The sequence below is a fragment of the Zerene cesonia genome, chromosome 28 (assembly GCF_012273895.1).
Source record: "Zerene cesonia ecotype Mississippi chromosome 28, Zerene_cesonia_1.1, whole genome shotgun sequence".
NCBI lineage: Eukaryota > Metazoa > Arthropoda > Insecta > Lepidoptera > Pieridae > Zerene > Zerene cesonia.
Window position 1 is genome coordinate 332,739 of NC_052129.1, and position 16,380 is coordinate 349,118.

Here is a 16,380-nt window from a genome sequence, read left to right on the forward strand (position 1 = left end):
GACACAATAATATGTCAGTTTGAAAAGTGACGTTACACCTGCTAATAGTAGACGTTCCGCTTGAGAATCATAGCGTACGCATTATAATAAATAAATAAAATTTTTTTAACATCATCATCATTATGAGAATACGTTATATTTTTTTATTATTTTGATGCAAACAACTTTTCCGAAAACATTAACGCTTTATTTTTTTGTAGATAGCTAACTAGATATTAAATAATCCTCATGAAAATATCAGGCAATTATTACCGGATTTTTAAGGCTTCGAGGAGAGTTAAACTTGACCCGGTAATAACCGGTGCCACTATTAAGACTTATCCGTCTGTTTTTGTGTGTGTGTTTCTTTTTGCCACCAGGAACAATTTTCAGAGAGGACGTAGCTGAGTATTTCTGATGCCGCCATAAGTAACAACAATTAAAAAATTATGTTAAGCAACGATTAGCATGGTTATGAATTATATGGGTGAATGGTTATTTCTGCAGTTACGCTGTAACTTATTAGCAGAGAATCCTTGGTATGTTGCCTCCGACTCGAATTTTCTTCAAATGACATTTCATAACGTTTTTTAACGATTTTATTTGTAACGGACTATAATTTAGAATAATAAATTATTTATATTGTACATATACTTTGTATAAATTTTTAAGATTTATTGATTTTTATTATTATATTTAATTGTATAAATAGTGAGACTGTCACTGTGTACAATTTACGAACATGGTAATTATGTATCAATCTGAAAGCCAAAACAGAAGGCACGCGCCAACGCCATCTGGTCACAATAAACATACACTAATGCACTCAGATAAGAACCCATCAACATGAAAATATCGTTCAACTGACCTACTTCCCTCGAACAGTAAAAATAGCGGTCGACAATAGCTCAAACACTATTTTTAGGCGCGTATCGCTAAATTGTTAACTAAGAACCTTATCTTACCTTGTTCTAACATCTTCGCAATCAGTCTGTGCGATATAGCTCACAGCGCAACTCCTGAATATCTACCTATAGGCGGTATACGATACGTGAAAATCGATACTACGCGCTCGCCACCAGTACTCGTTTACTCTTCAATAGTGCCGTTTTAGTTAACGCTAGAAATTTGTAGTTTAGTAAACAAGGGAACATGTTTTAAATTAAAATAGAAATGGATGCGTCAAAGAGATACATTAGGAGTGATTCCGCGAGTTGCGCGCACATGGTCGAAGAGAGCACCGCAAACAATAGGAAAGCTGACCCTCATGAGAAGCTGAAGGCGCTGTTGAACTCCCCCGAAGAAGACACAGATGATACTCTGCCTCCATCTGACGCGCCCAAGTTCGGGACGGTGATACACAACCGAATCTTCGTCGGTGGCTTCTCTCTGACCACGACGGACGAGGACCTGTGGAAGTTCTTCTCCGGTTTCGCCACCGTCACCGCGGCGCGGGTGATCTACGACCGAGCTGGCGTCTCCAAGTGCTATGGCTTCGTGACTTTCGCCAGCCCCCGGGTCGCGAGATTGATTGTGAAGCAGGTTAGCATTGTGCCTTTGTCTTCCATTTGCGCGGCAATCGACGGTTCAGCAGCGAGATTCTAAATCTTTGGTTTATCTGATAACGGAGATAAGTTGGTTAATAATAGAATTCGTTTTACTTGCACGGTATATTTTTTGTTGAAATCTTGTACAATGTTATTGATTTAAAACAATTTTTTTTTCAATTTTTTATTGACGTAGGTAGGTATGTAGATTTTGATACCTACTTCTAGTGAAATGATTTAATTAAATCAATATGCAATATAACAAAAACAATTATTAACAGCGAACACTGATTTTCTACCTAATACATGTTTTAGACAATGGTGTCGGTACGAGTTCACCTGTTTCTAAATATTTTATTTAGTTTATATTCGTAGCCAAGTTTAATATCCATGATAGTGTAAGTAATTTTTTAGAAATATATTTTTTTATAAGATTAGGTTTGTTGTCTTTACCACAGAATTTATTTCCTTAGTTGTTCGTTGTGTGATTATATTGATCGAATATAAACCATGTTCTAATTAAAATTAAACGTCAGAATTTATTAGTCGCGTTTTCGAGTTTGAGCAATGAAATACCTATATGTCATCTCTAAATATTGATTTCCATGTCCATTTTATTCCTAATAACAAAGAAAATTCATTACAACTTAAAAAAATTACAGTGTTTTAAATAAAGTAAAAATGTAGCTACAAAAAATTTTATAAAAACGACTCACAAAGCTTGTTTAAGCCAGGTTCTTAATCATCGACTCGTGTTCAATATTTCTCTTCTGTTTTATCCGCCTAAAGCATTCTTTATTTGTTTTCATTTATCATTTTTATCTCATTTAAATACATACAATTTTACGAACGCGGAAGAAAAGTGACAGAAGATAATTAAACTACGTTCCTTCAGATAATTTAATCAAAATGTAAGTTAAAATTTATCTAAAACTCTTAATTAAATTTGTGTAAAATTCACGTGCTAACCAACTTTCAGATTTACTTTTAATATAAGCATAATACATAAATATTAGTAAAATGAACGCTGCAATACTAATATAATTATTAATTAATATAAAGTAATCACCCCCCATACGGTATAAACGATACTCCAAAAACAGTTCAATCGTTTCAGACATTTGCTGAAATAAATAAAAAAGAATAACAATGAAATACTTAGTTCATTGTTATTCTAGGGACATGGGCTTTTTATGTAATAACTAACATTTAGCCGAGACTTCGCTCGCGTGTTCAAAATAATGGCCATACTTACACTTAAAATTGTTAATATTATGCCCCCTATGGGAATTTATAAATTTCAGATTGATTCAAATGCCCACTATAATGGATCTTTCCAAAAGAATAATGCATCTACTTATTTTCGACAAAAAGTGTCCTATGTCACTTTCTAGTCTCCTAACTATATGCAAACACAAAAACAATATCACAAAATCGTTCCGGTGCAACGTAAAAGAAGGACAAACAAATATATTTGTAGCTACGATTAACAAAGATAAATAACAGCAATTTATTATATCATAAACTAGCTTCCCGCCGGCGGCTTCGCCCGCCTCCTTATTCTTTCCTTTTAAACCTCCCCTGGACTATTCAGAATTCACCAAAACCATGATTATAAAATCAGACCAACCAATCTCGAGATTTAGCGAGACTAACAAACAGCAATTGATTTTTATATATAAGATATACAGAAGTTAATAACGATATATTGGGTATATATGAAGTATTATTCTAATGGCTTGTGTTTGAACTAATTATACTGACTTTTTACTTATAAATAAAATCAATTATGATATATCAAGTTAAATTTATTTTAAAATTGGTTTTAACAATACAAATTAAGCTTTATTTTCCGACGCGTTGCAATCAACTTTTAACGAGCATACGGCCGTTAATTGAAACGTGATCAAAATCATGTATTTAAAAGTATTCCTGAATACAATTTTATTTCTTTATGTAACAAATAAAATTTACAAATGGCTCTCATGTATATCTTTCTTATATATATAAATCAATTGCTGTTCGTTAGTCTCGCTAATACTCGAGAATGGCTAGGCCGATTTTGATAATTTTGATTTTGATGCATTTATAATAGACCAGGGAAGGTTTAAAAGGTAGAAAATACGGATAAATGTTTCAAAAAAAAGGTCAATGGCGTTGCGAAGTTCGCCGGGTCAGCTAGTCTTATATAAAAATCATTTGCTGTTCGTTAGTCTCACTAAAACTCGAGAACGGTTGAACGGATTTATCTTATTTTGGTCTTGATATGTCCGTGGAGGTCTAGGGAAGATTCAAAAGGTGAGAACGATAAGGAAAATATGGCGAAACAATATTCTATGGCGTTGCGAAGTTCGCCGGGACAGCAAGTTATTGATGAAATGTACACAAAATATACACTAACAATGTCAATTTGTCAGTTTAAAAAGCTATACAAACAAATTAGTTATTTGTTTTCTTTATCGCTATTACTACATAGTATAAAATAAAGTCAGTTTCTGTCTGTCAGTCTGACACTCCCTATGTATGCTTAAATCTTTAAAACTACACAAAGGATTTTGATGAGGTTTAACGCATGCGAAGCCGCGGGCAAAGGATTCTAAATTATTTAATTATGAGAATTATTTATCGTATAATTACAACAGGTCAAACAAACAAACACGCTTTTGAATGCAAGAAATAAATACATTATTGTTAATAAACTAATAAAAAAACACGTCCAAAAATATAACAAAGGTTGTGATAAATTGCCTAACAAATTCCATTATTCTTCCTTATTTTAATAAAGAACAAGATATTTTCCATCCCCACATACCTAAGTATCCGCGTAAATATAAAAAGAAAAATAAATAGATTTTTAAAGTCGTTGCAACAATTAATGAATATAAAACGCTACTATAACCATATTAATCAATTATAAAATAATAATATTGCAGTTTGTGAGTCTGTCACGTTGTGGGAGCTATGTACTGGTTATGTATATTTTATTATATTCTTATCCCGAGCGAAGCCGGGACGAGAGGCTAGTATTATTATAAGGAGGTATAGTAGTTTCCCTCGAAATATCTTAAGTCAATGAAACTAAAGTATCCCAAACTGAGCAAACCCTTATCACCTGTTGTTGGGATGTTAACTAAACGTTTTGTTATGTGTTCTATTTATAGATGATATCTCTAATCACACTATCACACTAATATTATAAATGTTTGTTTGTTTGGATGTTTGTCCGTCAATCACACTGAAACTACTGAACGGGATCTCCTTGGGATAAAACAGGATTCTTAATCCGGGCGGAGCCGGGACGAGCGTCTAGTATTGTAGAAATTTCATTGAAAGTGTTTATGATAATTTTTTATCAAAATAAAGAAATAACCAATAGTTGTATTCAATAACATCTTTACTAATAATTTAAAGCTGATAAGTTTGTTTGTTAGCTTTGCTAATCTCAGGAATACTGAAAGTTTTCAGCTATTCTTTCATCGTTAGATAGTGATAGAGTACCCATAGGCTATATGTATGTACAACGGGCGGAACCGGGGCGATAAACTAGTTTCAAATTAAGACACAGGGCCAGAAGAAGCAAAGATTCTTTGTTAGTCTCTTTACAAATAAAAAAAAATACATCCAAATTAAAAACTTTTTAACGGATTTTAAACGCGATTTATTCATCATAACACTTTACAGCGAGTGTGGGCACCACGTAAATGTATAATACTCGCGTAAAATGAAACACAAGAAAATACTAAAATACATCTATTTTTTTTAATACGTTTACATTTTATACCTACCTAAATTATCAAGTATATTAAAAGGAAAGGACTGGAAAGGGTAAGGAAAAGGATATGGGTCTCTGTCTCCAACACTCACCGTACGAAACACAATAGCATGCTATTATTTCTCACCGGTTTTCTGTGGGTTGTGATACTTTCCCGGCGCGAGCTTGCCCATTCGTGCCGAAGCGTGCTCGACTCCCACATACAATAACGACTGACACGAGATTATTTATATAAAAGCCTATAAGATTTACGAATAAATTAATGAGCGAACATAATGCCTCCTCAGAAACGCCCACCAAGCCCCATCACGACAACTTGAAAATTGACGAAAATAAAAAATCGCTGAGAACTAAAAATACCGGCATCGAGTATCAAGCTCGCTTCAAGTGACTGTTCACTCTCAAAGACTTTTCAAATACTCGAAATATGCGATACCCCAGACAATGCGGAGTACCTTTTGTAGAGAACAATCTTAGATCCATTGTGACACTGTTAGATTGAGGTTCGGTTGTGTGGGTCAGATGCTAATTGTGTAGGTAGCTGTGTGCGCAAGTTGCAAGAAAAGGAAAAAGTTTCAGTTATTACAACGTTTGACTTTATAGCTGTGTATAGAACTGGACTCCGACCGTCGATTTGTGCAAATGTAGATTAAAAATCAATCCCATTTTATTAATTGCAACTCTGTGCATCGGTCTCCTATTCATGACTAAACAACGGAACCAATTTGGATGAAACTGGGTACAGATATAGTTTGACAGATGGTTTAATTTGATTTTTCTAAAATTCTTGGTACCATTTCAAAATATTGAGAAATATTGTTAGAAATATTCCATTCCCTTCAACAAAATCCTGTGAGATTGCTTTCTACGCGGCATAGCATATTTTACATATAGTATGATTATAGTTAAGTAATAAAAAATTAAACTAAAAAACCAGCTTAAATTTGTTTCCTTTGTATTTAAAAGAATTATATATGTACGGTAATTATTTAAACGACACAATCCTAATTTGTATCTTATATCTTTAAACGAGCAATATATATATATATATATATAATTGGAATCTCGGAATCGGCTCCAACGATTTTCATGAAATTTAGTATATAGGTGGTTTCGGGGCGATAAATCGATCTAGATAGCAATATTTTTTAGAAAATGTCATATTCGTGTTTTATCGACTTAAACTTACTTTTTTAACAAATAGGAGGCGTTTGAGTAGTTCCAATTTATTATGAAAAATATTATTCATATTACATCATTTTATTAGTGTGTAATTCGTACTTAAATATAACTTCCAAAAAACACAATTTATAAAAAAACAAAAAAAAAAATACCGAGCAAACCTCGGTCATCCAGGTACTAATAATTATAAGAAAAACTCAGGGCATTATTGTATTGTCACCAATTCTTGATAAGTGTGTAAGTTTTATTAATTTACCTGTTTTAAGTAGGTCAAAATGAGTCGGATACATACACACATATACCGGTGGAGCTATTACAAGCGTGTTCAAAAAATCTGTAGTTTCCAACTATTTATCACTTTAATAGACTGATACTTAGCAATAAGCTCCCATGACCATTGAAACCCATACAAAAAAAGCGGCTAATTAAACTAAAGTATACTATAGTACTAATAGACAATAATCGTTAGACAGCAATACACTCTCAAATACAACCTGTAAGCGCTTCGGTTTCCTGTGGGAGTGCTCCATGCAAACGTGACCTAATTCAGAAAACACTGCGAACTGGCGAGGTCACGGTGAAATCACGTCAATAACAATTTAAACACTATGGCCTTACTTACAGGAAGTGATAAGCGAATATTGTTTATTAGATTTTGATGATATATGACTATTAAAGATTTGATCTTTTTTCGAAATAAAGTGTTTAACTTCGAATTGAATCCCACGACAGAAGGATTACACAGTTTTGTTTTCACTATGAAAAATCAAATAGAATGTAATTGGATAACCTTGTATATAATAAATACATTATTTAATAGACAAACAAAGATACGAGATAACATGTAAAAATACATATATAAAAATGAGATTCGTTCCCAATAGGCACTGGTTATTACGTTAAGTGCTTCTATACTCCGTAGAGCTGAAATAATAAAAAACAATAGCTGTAATTACATAGTTTAGGATGTAGTAACTATTAGTAATCTGTGGTTCAGATTGCAGGCTTAATAAATTACTTTAATAACATACTTCTTTTCTTCTATCTTTCTTAAATTAAGAAGCAATGTAGCAATAGTAAAAATTTATATACGTGCTACAAATATTATTTTAATTATAAATCTCTTGTAAGATACTAATGATATATAATCCGGCTCGAAGGACCATTTGTTAGGGACTGGGTTCTGGTGAAGGCGACGTCCCATTTGGAAGTAATTTTTTACCACTAGTCATCCTTTATATGCATATATTTCCTAATGCAGACTGACTCTTGATTTGAGGTTGTTGTTCGTGAGACGGTTACAACAATTGAAAATTTATTTTAACTTTCTTGCCTTGATCACTTTGGATTTGACATTTAAATTTTGACATAGATAATAAAAGCAGAATAGACAAGTCTAATAAGGCTTATACTACTTCTCTGTAATTTAGATATTCCAAAGTAGTGACTTAAATATTTAATAGACAAAATATTTTACGTAAAAGGTTAATACAATAACATTAATTATTCTTCATTTATTATACACTAGCTGCGCCCCGCGGTTTCACCCGCATTAGCCCCGTAGGAATATCGGGACAAAAGTTGCCTATATGTTATTCCAGTTGTCCAGCTATCTACGTAACAAATTCTATTGAAATCGATTGAGTAGTTTTTGTGTGAAAGAGCAACGAACACACACACATCCTTACAAACTTTCGCATTTATAATATTAGTAGGATTAGTAGGATATTATTAACATATCCATTAGTAAGATCAAATAGGACTTAGACTTGGATAAAACTACACTTTTTATAAAGAAAATACGTTTCTGTATCGCGACTGCTTTCTAATAACCCAACCTGTCACGATCCCTTATCAGAAAGAATGTCAAAAGTTTGATTAATTCCATGGCTGTGGTCCCTTTTATTTTTTGGGGTTACCGCTTTGGCGGGACCCTTTGACTCCAATTTGACATGACCTTTGTAGCCTTTTCCACTGATTATTATACATGCTAATAATTCTCGATTCTCTTACAATACCTGTTATTTTATAATGTTATGAACGAGAATACGAGAATTCATCTATAGAATAAGGAACTCAACTGCCTCTATTTGATAATCCTATCCTATCCTACTCTACTTTCTATCCTACTTAATATCCTACTTCCTACTATCCTACTAATATTATAAATGCGAAAGTTTGTAAGGATATGTTTGTTTGTTACTCTTTCACGCAAAAACTACTGATCCGATTGCAATGAAATGTTATGTAGATAACTGGACAACTGGAATAACATATAGGTAACTTTTTGTCCCGATATTCGTACGGATACGGACTTATACGGGCGAAACCGCGGGGGCGCAGCTAGTTAATTGTAAAGATGAACATGTTGCCATGTAAATAGATGTCAATAATATATAACTAACTTTTATTTACTTCACGTGTATGTGTGTACGTTTGTACGTAACCTACTCCGTTAGGCATGAATTGGACTTTAAATAAACATATTTTAATTAAACTTTGTACATATATTCATTTGTTTTAAAGGTATTTCTTTTTTTTTCATAAAATGTATAGAATAAGTTAGTGATTGGAACACATTTGTAAGTGGTTAGAGATTCTGTTATTCCCTAACACTAAATGTGTAACATTTAATAAAATGATTTTATATAATACAATCAAAAACATTAAGCAAGAAATAGAAATAACAAATCAAGAAAAACGGGTTTCTCCTTACCATCCTAACTAATTAGTGATGTTTTAAATACCAAAGTGTGTTTGTTGGTCCTTATTCATAGTCGCAATATTATTATACAACTAGCTGCACCCGGCAAACGCTGTTCTGCCTTACTCTTATCGTTTAGTGGTATGAAAAATAGACGTTAGCCGATTCTCAGACCTACCCAATATGCTTACCAAATTTCAGAGGAATCGGTCAAGCCGTTTCGGAGGAGTATAGAGACTAACATTGTCACACGAGAATTTTATATATCAGATTTTGTCTGGAGATAGATAGGGGAGATAAAGAGTGATATAGGATACTTATTACGTGGTGTAACATCTCATTCAATAGGAGTTTTCTTTCACGCGAGCAATACCACGTTGTATAGCTAGTATATTTTTTACTAGCAGTTCGCCCGTGGTACCTCAATAAATGGGCTATCTAATAATCAAAGAATTTTTCAAATCGGACAAGTAGTTTCTAAGATTAGTGCGTTCAAACAAGCAAACAAACAAATTCTTCAGCTTTATAATATTAGTATATATACAAATACATACTTCGAAAGTCAATGAACCAACCATTATTCATTTTTATACGCATTTATATTAACTCCGACTTCACGAGTAACACGGACAAACTTACATATTAGATAACTTAGATAACTTATACACATAATTTACGAAGTTTTTTTATAACATTACATCGATGAAGTCATCGGAGATTGCTTTTCGACTTTGAATGCTCAGCTCTAACTTTGTTTAATAAATATCGGCTTTCATATCGAGGTGAAGTTTCTGAACTAATTCTATTTAGATACTAGCTTTCCGCCCGCGATTTGCCCGCGTATTCGCAGGAAAGATAGAACCGGGGTTTTCCTCGCATCGTCCCGTACCCATAGGATTTCCGGGATAAAAACTTTTCTATGTTCTGTCTCCTGATTCGAGCTACCTTTGCTCAAATTTTCAGCCAAATCTGTTATTTCGTTCTTGAGCTATAAATAGTGTAACTAACTAGATTTTCTTTTAATATACTAGCATTCCGCCCATTTACATTTGAAACTACATCTCGTCCCGGCTTCGTCCGCATATCAAGATTCCTGTTTGATCCTAAGGGAGCATTTAATCATGATCAAAAGTATCCTATCACCAAGTCAGCTATACCTATATAGCTATACGTATACCCTATCTATATACCAAATTTGATCAAAATCCGTTTTGTACTTTCAGCGTGATTGACGGACAAACATCCAAACAAACTTTCGCGCTTATAATATTAGTGTGATTTTGGTTCACTTTTAAAAACACTAAACTAATAAGAGATTACTGTAAAGTCTTCCAGTTGTCCAGCTGTGTACGTACCAAATTTCATTGCAACCGGTTCAGCAGTTTTTGTGTGCAATAGTAACAAGCATACACACATCCTTACAAACTTTCGAATTTATAATATTAGTAGGATAGGATTCAGTACAATATCACGTACGATAATTGTCCTCCAGCCACGTGCAACGCTATTACAAAATACTTTCAGGCTCCATCTCATTACAGTGAGTACTTCAAAGCAGAGTTGCTACCATAATCGCAAATGTCAGATGTTAAAAAACAGTTGAACTTTCTTTTGATGCTCATAGTGAATACACAACAAAGGACCTTGCACCCCACTGAGCTTGGCTTCAGTAATTGCTTGCACGATAGTGTGTGGGTTTACTGATTGTTGGTTTTCGTCATTTACATTGAGGGTAGATTTTTCACATGCGTTGACGAGACATCGTTCAGAAATAAGAATAGGCCATTTGCGTTAAATCCTACTTATCCTACTTGATATTATTAATGCGAAAGTTTGTAAGGATGTGTGTGTTTGTTGCTCTTTCACGCAAAAACTACTTAACCGATTGCAATGAAATTTAGTACGCAGATAGCTGGATAACTGGGATAACATATGGGCAACTTTTTATCCCAATATCCCTACGGGATACGGACTTACGCGCCTGAAACCGCAGGGCACAGCTAGTTGAATACACCTGCTATGTTGCTTGAAGAATAATTTGAAAAAAATTCAGAACGATTTCCCGTGTATTAGCATGGTTTTTAATCGTTAAAAGAACTGTTTGTTATTGATAAATCAGAAGCAAAATGCATCTTTCGTATGACTAAAAAACCTTGATAAACGAATTTCATACTGATAATCTTGATGCTTAGATAACGTTTTCTTGAGAGCGAATATGCTTTAAATTTTTTCGTTTCTTGCTACTTACGATTTGGCGAAAATATCTCTCAAATAACGGACAAAACCTGAAAATTTGTTATAGTGCATATCATTCACTTATCAATAAATTATATATATAGATGCTTTGGGAATGTACATTGCAAATATATGATTTGAATATGTATTTATCGAATTTATGATGAACTGTACGAGAGATAAAAAATGTATACATAACATATTGTAACACACACATGGAAAAATGCATTTATTTATCACAAACAAAAGCACGAAATAAAAGCCACAAAATTGCCATTGAACCATACAAAGTATATCCACCCCTATCCCCCACCCTCCCCATATCTACGGCTAAGCCATTAATAAATATGTACAAAGAATATTGACCCACATCAACCCTAGTGGCATAGCGTGACACCGCTCGATCGTAAATAAAACATTTTATTAGTAGAAGCACGCCATGTGAATGACTTCCATTCCGCTGCATTCGTATGTTTATTAATGATCATCTCATGGGGAAAATATTTCCAAGCAATTGTTGTGTAATCTTGGAATATCGACATGTTTCCGTATTAGGTTTTTTAATTTTCATATGCGCTGTAAAAATAGTTCAGAAAGGACGGATATTGAAAACTATTTCCATTTGCATAGATTTTTCATTATTATTATGTAGATTATTACAATTATTATTATAGAGAGTTTTTAAACGTCCTCATGGCTTGACAAATGGCAGAAGAGCTAATTGCATACAATCGGCTTATATAAAATTGTTAATAATTTTCTATTCTGTTTTTTCAAACAATGACTCTTATCGTTTGTAAATATAATGATTCAAAAAGTCACCGTTATGAGATGTGCACTTTGCCATTTCGATGTAAATTTCGAAATCCACCTTCGACCTTGACCTTTTACCGCCAAATTTTGCGAAAAGTACCAGAATGATAGGAAATTTTGATACATATTTTTTATTCTATGTCAACCTCATAGGAGCGACAGTAACTTATATAAAATACACATAAATTAAAATAAAAAATCGATTTTATAGTAGTATATTTATGTTCCACGATTGATACCTACATTGACGAGTCCGTAAAAGCATCCTGGCAATCTCCAAATTTTGGTATTTTACTAATTAGAAATTGAACAATTTTCAGCTGGATGGGACTTTTTCGCACTTTTCAATGTCTAGTGTGACCGGACTATTAGTCATATAGGAAACGAAAAGGTTGACAAGTAGTTTGCAATTTTTCTAGTCCCCCATTTCTATAACCTCTATTGGCCGCTTATTAGCTTTGAATGTACAAAGTAGCTTATTTGCTGAACCAGGTCATAATGGATCTGATTAAGAATATTTTTCCCAAATCAGTTCATTTATAATCAGCCAGCACATCAGAAACTTTTACTGGGTTGAAGGCTGAAGGGGATAAAAATTACGGCTGCGTCACTTAAGAATATTAGCGTATTCTTCTACTGGTGGAAGACCCACAATCGGATATACAGTTTATGAAATTATACGTTACGCCTGAAATAAATCCAAATGTTGTAATGACCTTTATTTTATACTACAACTAGACGCCAGGCCCGACTCCACCAGGATATCAAGATTCACCCAAGTCAGCTCATACTCTGTCTGTAGGTATACCAAATTTTATCAAAATCCGTTCAGTAGTTTCAGCGTGATTGACGGACAAACATTCACATTAATAATATTAGCGTGATAGTGTGATATATGTTCTTTAGTTGGTTAGTTCCATTTAAGTAGACTGTTATGGCCCAAATTCAGAAGGGCATTTTACACGAAATTCGTCCGAATCAAAGGCTTTTACTGTTATCTCGTATCTAACGTCTCTGATAACACTGTGTCACTGATAACGCGGAAGATTTCGATCAGTCATATTTTTATCTGGCACACGACAATATCCCGTTGTGACTCTATATGTTAACTAGATTTCCGCCCGCGGCATCGCCCGTATAGTCAAAGGAAATAATGCAGTCCGAGGTTTTCGCTCCATCGCTCTCTTTCCCGTGAAAACTCCGAAATAAAAACTATCCTTTGCCCTCCAGGTCTCTAAACTAAGTGTACCAAATTTATGCAAATCTTATGGAAAGAGATATTATTTGATACACGAACAGGGTTTGGGAAAAAATATCGGTAAATTCTGATTAAGTTCCACTGGTACAATGTCTTCTAAACCAAATAAAAAAAATTAAAGATCGCTGTCAAAGAATCCAATGTACGTCGTTACGACTATTCTCATTAGACTATTATGAAATGAAGCTTCCATCTCACAATTTAAGGAGGGACCATTTCGGAAGGAAAACCAAAGGGTGCCTTTGACGGTCGATAGAAAGACTAGACTAGATATATAAGTATATACAACTTATGTAGGTGAAAATACCCTACGAACTGAGGACTGCTTTTAAGAGCAGTCATTTTTAACAAAAAACAATATTGAAAAAAAGCAAAATTGCCTTAAAATTGAAATAAGACCAAACTTAAACAGGACCACACAGAACGCACCAGTTATAAAATAAAAGCATCATCTAAATTGATTCACCCCTCCATAATCCTTTTTTGAAGCCGTTTGAAAGTAACATTAAAATACATCCAATCATCCAATGAAGCTAAAAACCAAAATAAACCATTAAAGGTAAAATTGCAATGAATACGCAAAATGCCTGCATCATTTACACCATTGCAGCGAAAATAAAATAACAAATCGAATAATTGTTAATACAGAGTTTTCTGTTTTTTCTTTGTATAAATGTTGCCTGTGAAAGAATACTTGGCGTTCCACTTGCATCCAGCGATGTACATTGTGCGAATGCGATATAAAAGAGGTATTTTTGTTGTATATTTGAAACTAAGCTGACCTCGCTACAGTTTGATTCTATAGAGGGTTAGGAGTTATGGTTTTAATCTGTATTAAACGTGACATACAAATTTGATATTTAGTGCACTCGGTGAAACGGATTCTATGATAGTAATTCAGTTTCTGGTTCCTTCTTAACACGCTTATAAAAGATCGGTCACAATAATCTCATGAGTTTATCTTATTGTTGCGTTGATGATAGTTGCCAGGAGTCAATGATTTCCTTACGTCTACGTGAGACAATTTAGTTTGATGATTTAAGCGTGTTTTTTAGGTATCTATATTTGTTTGTGAGTTCTTTTGTTTTAAGTAATTAAATTAGCAATTTAAAGCAAATTCAATAACAATTTTTTTTTTATTAAAATCATTATAGAATTGTGTATTCTTGGCTTGCTATATTAGTATCACTATATAGATTAAATCATGTATTCGTATCATATTTATTGGCAATAAACAATTTTTATTTTCGTTGTAGTGTAATTGTATTGTGAAAGTAGTAGATATGATCAAACGACATAAGAATTAAGTATCACAAATACTTTGATCACTTGTATAAATTCAAACAGCTTGTTAGTGAAACCCATAGAATATTGACTGATTTAATCATCAATGCCTAATATTTTATACGTAGAACGATAGGAAAAATTTATGATCCCTTATAACTATATATATGTATTTAAAATGAAACATAATTAAGAAATGTAATTTTGTCTTTCTTTAGTAAACAGATAGCCTTATAAAATGCTGAAAGCCGTTGTAAGACACTCTCATTAAAATTATAGTTTCTTTTAAAAATAAGTTAGAAATGAGCGTCATGCGCTGCACGGATAGGGTTGTCGCTGGTCCGGTTGTCATTTCAAAATGTAATTCATCATATAAAAGTTATTATTAAAATTTATTTAGTAAATTTTAATAGTGAATATAAAATGCCCTTTCTTAAAACATATCTAGACGTAACATAAAACATAAAAAAAAATCCTAGCCTTACTAATATCATTGGAAATTAAAGCTGACTAATTAAAAAATAAATGAAATAAGATCTTATCTTTCTTCGTATAGCATAGTATATTTTGAAATTGTTTGATACAGAGATCGCTACTGATAAGAGCATTTGAATATATTTGTTCTCTAGAGTGTTTGTTTGTTTGTTAATAATGTGTAAAATAATATACTATTTATCTCTCTATATTATATGAAACGCTTGGCCTTAGCTTTTATGAACCTAGGACTTACTATTGTTTATATGATAATACGTTTAATTTACCAAACAGATAAATTGCTCACTTTTTATATTATACGAGCTTTTACCCATGGTTTCGCACGCGTTGAATTCAGAGTAGTTTTATAGATGTTATTATGCACATATAAACCTTCTTCTTGAAACAATCTATCTAATAAAAAACCTCATCAACCGTTGCGTAGTTTTATAGATTTAAGCATACATATAGAGAAAGCAACTTTGTTTTATACTATAAGATGTAAAGCACAATTTTCCCAACCCTATTCCTCTCTTCTCAAGGAATGCACACTTCACTCTTTAAGTTATATCTTTTTCTTTGAAGGAGTTTCGTGTTCGCTTGAAACGTTCAAATTAAGGTTATTTCAAAGCCTTATTTCTAAAAAATCTTCGCTTGGCTGTGTACCTACGTTTTCTTTGCTTTTGAAGACATTTTACGTCAGCTCTTATGTTGGGTTCTCGTGTAGGTACTTAAGTATGTACTTATTACAATTTTTTATGACGGCTCGTACAAAAATGTTTCAAACGAATGCTACACTGGTTATTATCAAAATATTTTCTTTAAACAGTCTATATAGACTGTTTAAATTCTGAGTTATGATCATCTGAGAGATACACATTTTATAATGCGGTATGTTTATTTCTGTTTTGGTATTTGCATTGTCCATGATATTCTGTATTTAAACAAAAGTGAAGTAATGTTTTTGATGAGTTTTTCCCTCATGTTATATTTCATATGATAGGTAATAAAAAGAATGCATTAAATGCAATTAGAAATTAAAGAATTTTTAACGGATTTAAATCGCAATATATTCGTTGTGTTAATTTTCCCGTCGTTATGAACTTTTTTCAGCGAGCGCGGTCACACTCAG

At 33.0% G+C, this 16,380-nt stretch overlaps 1 protein-coding gene across 4 annotated transcripts in view; it reads left to right on the forward strand.

Moving 5' to 3' along the window:
* The first annotated feature begins 856 nt into the window (after window positions 1-856).
* The window catches only part of LOC119837660 (protein boule-like), a 35,075-nt gene continuing 19,551 nt past the window's right edge, over window positions 857-16,380 (forward strand). For all 4 annotated transcript variants that reach the window (XM_038363378.1, XM_038363381.1, XM_038363380.1 and 1 more), the window contains exon 1: window positions 857-1,521. In XM_038363378.1, coding sequence (XP_038219306.1) covers window positions 1,153-1,521 — 369 coding nt within the window. In that variant the 5' untranslated portion in view covers window positions 857-1,152. The remainder of the gene's footprint in view (window positions 1,522-16,380) is intronic.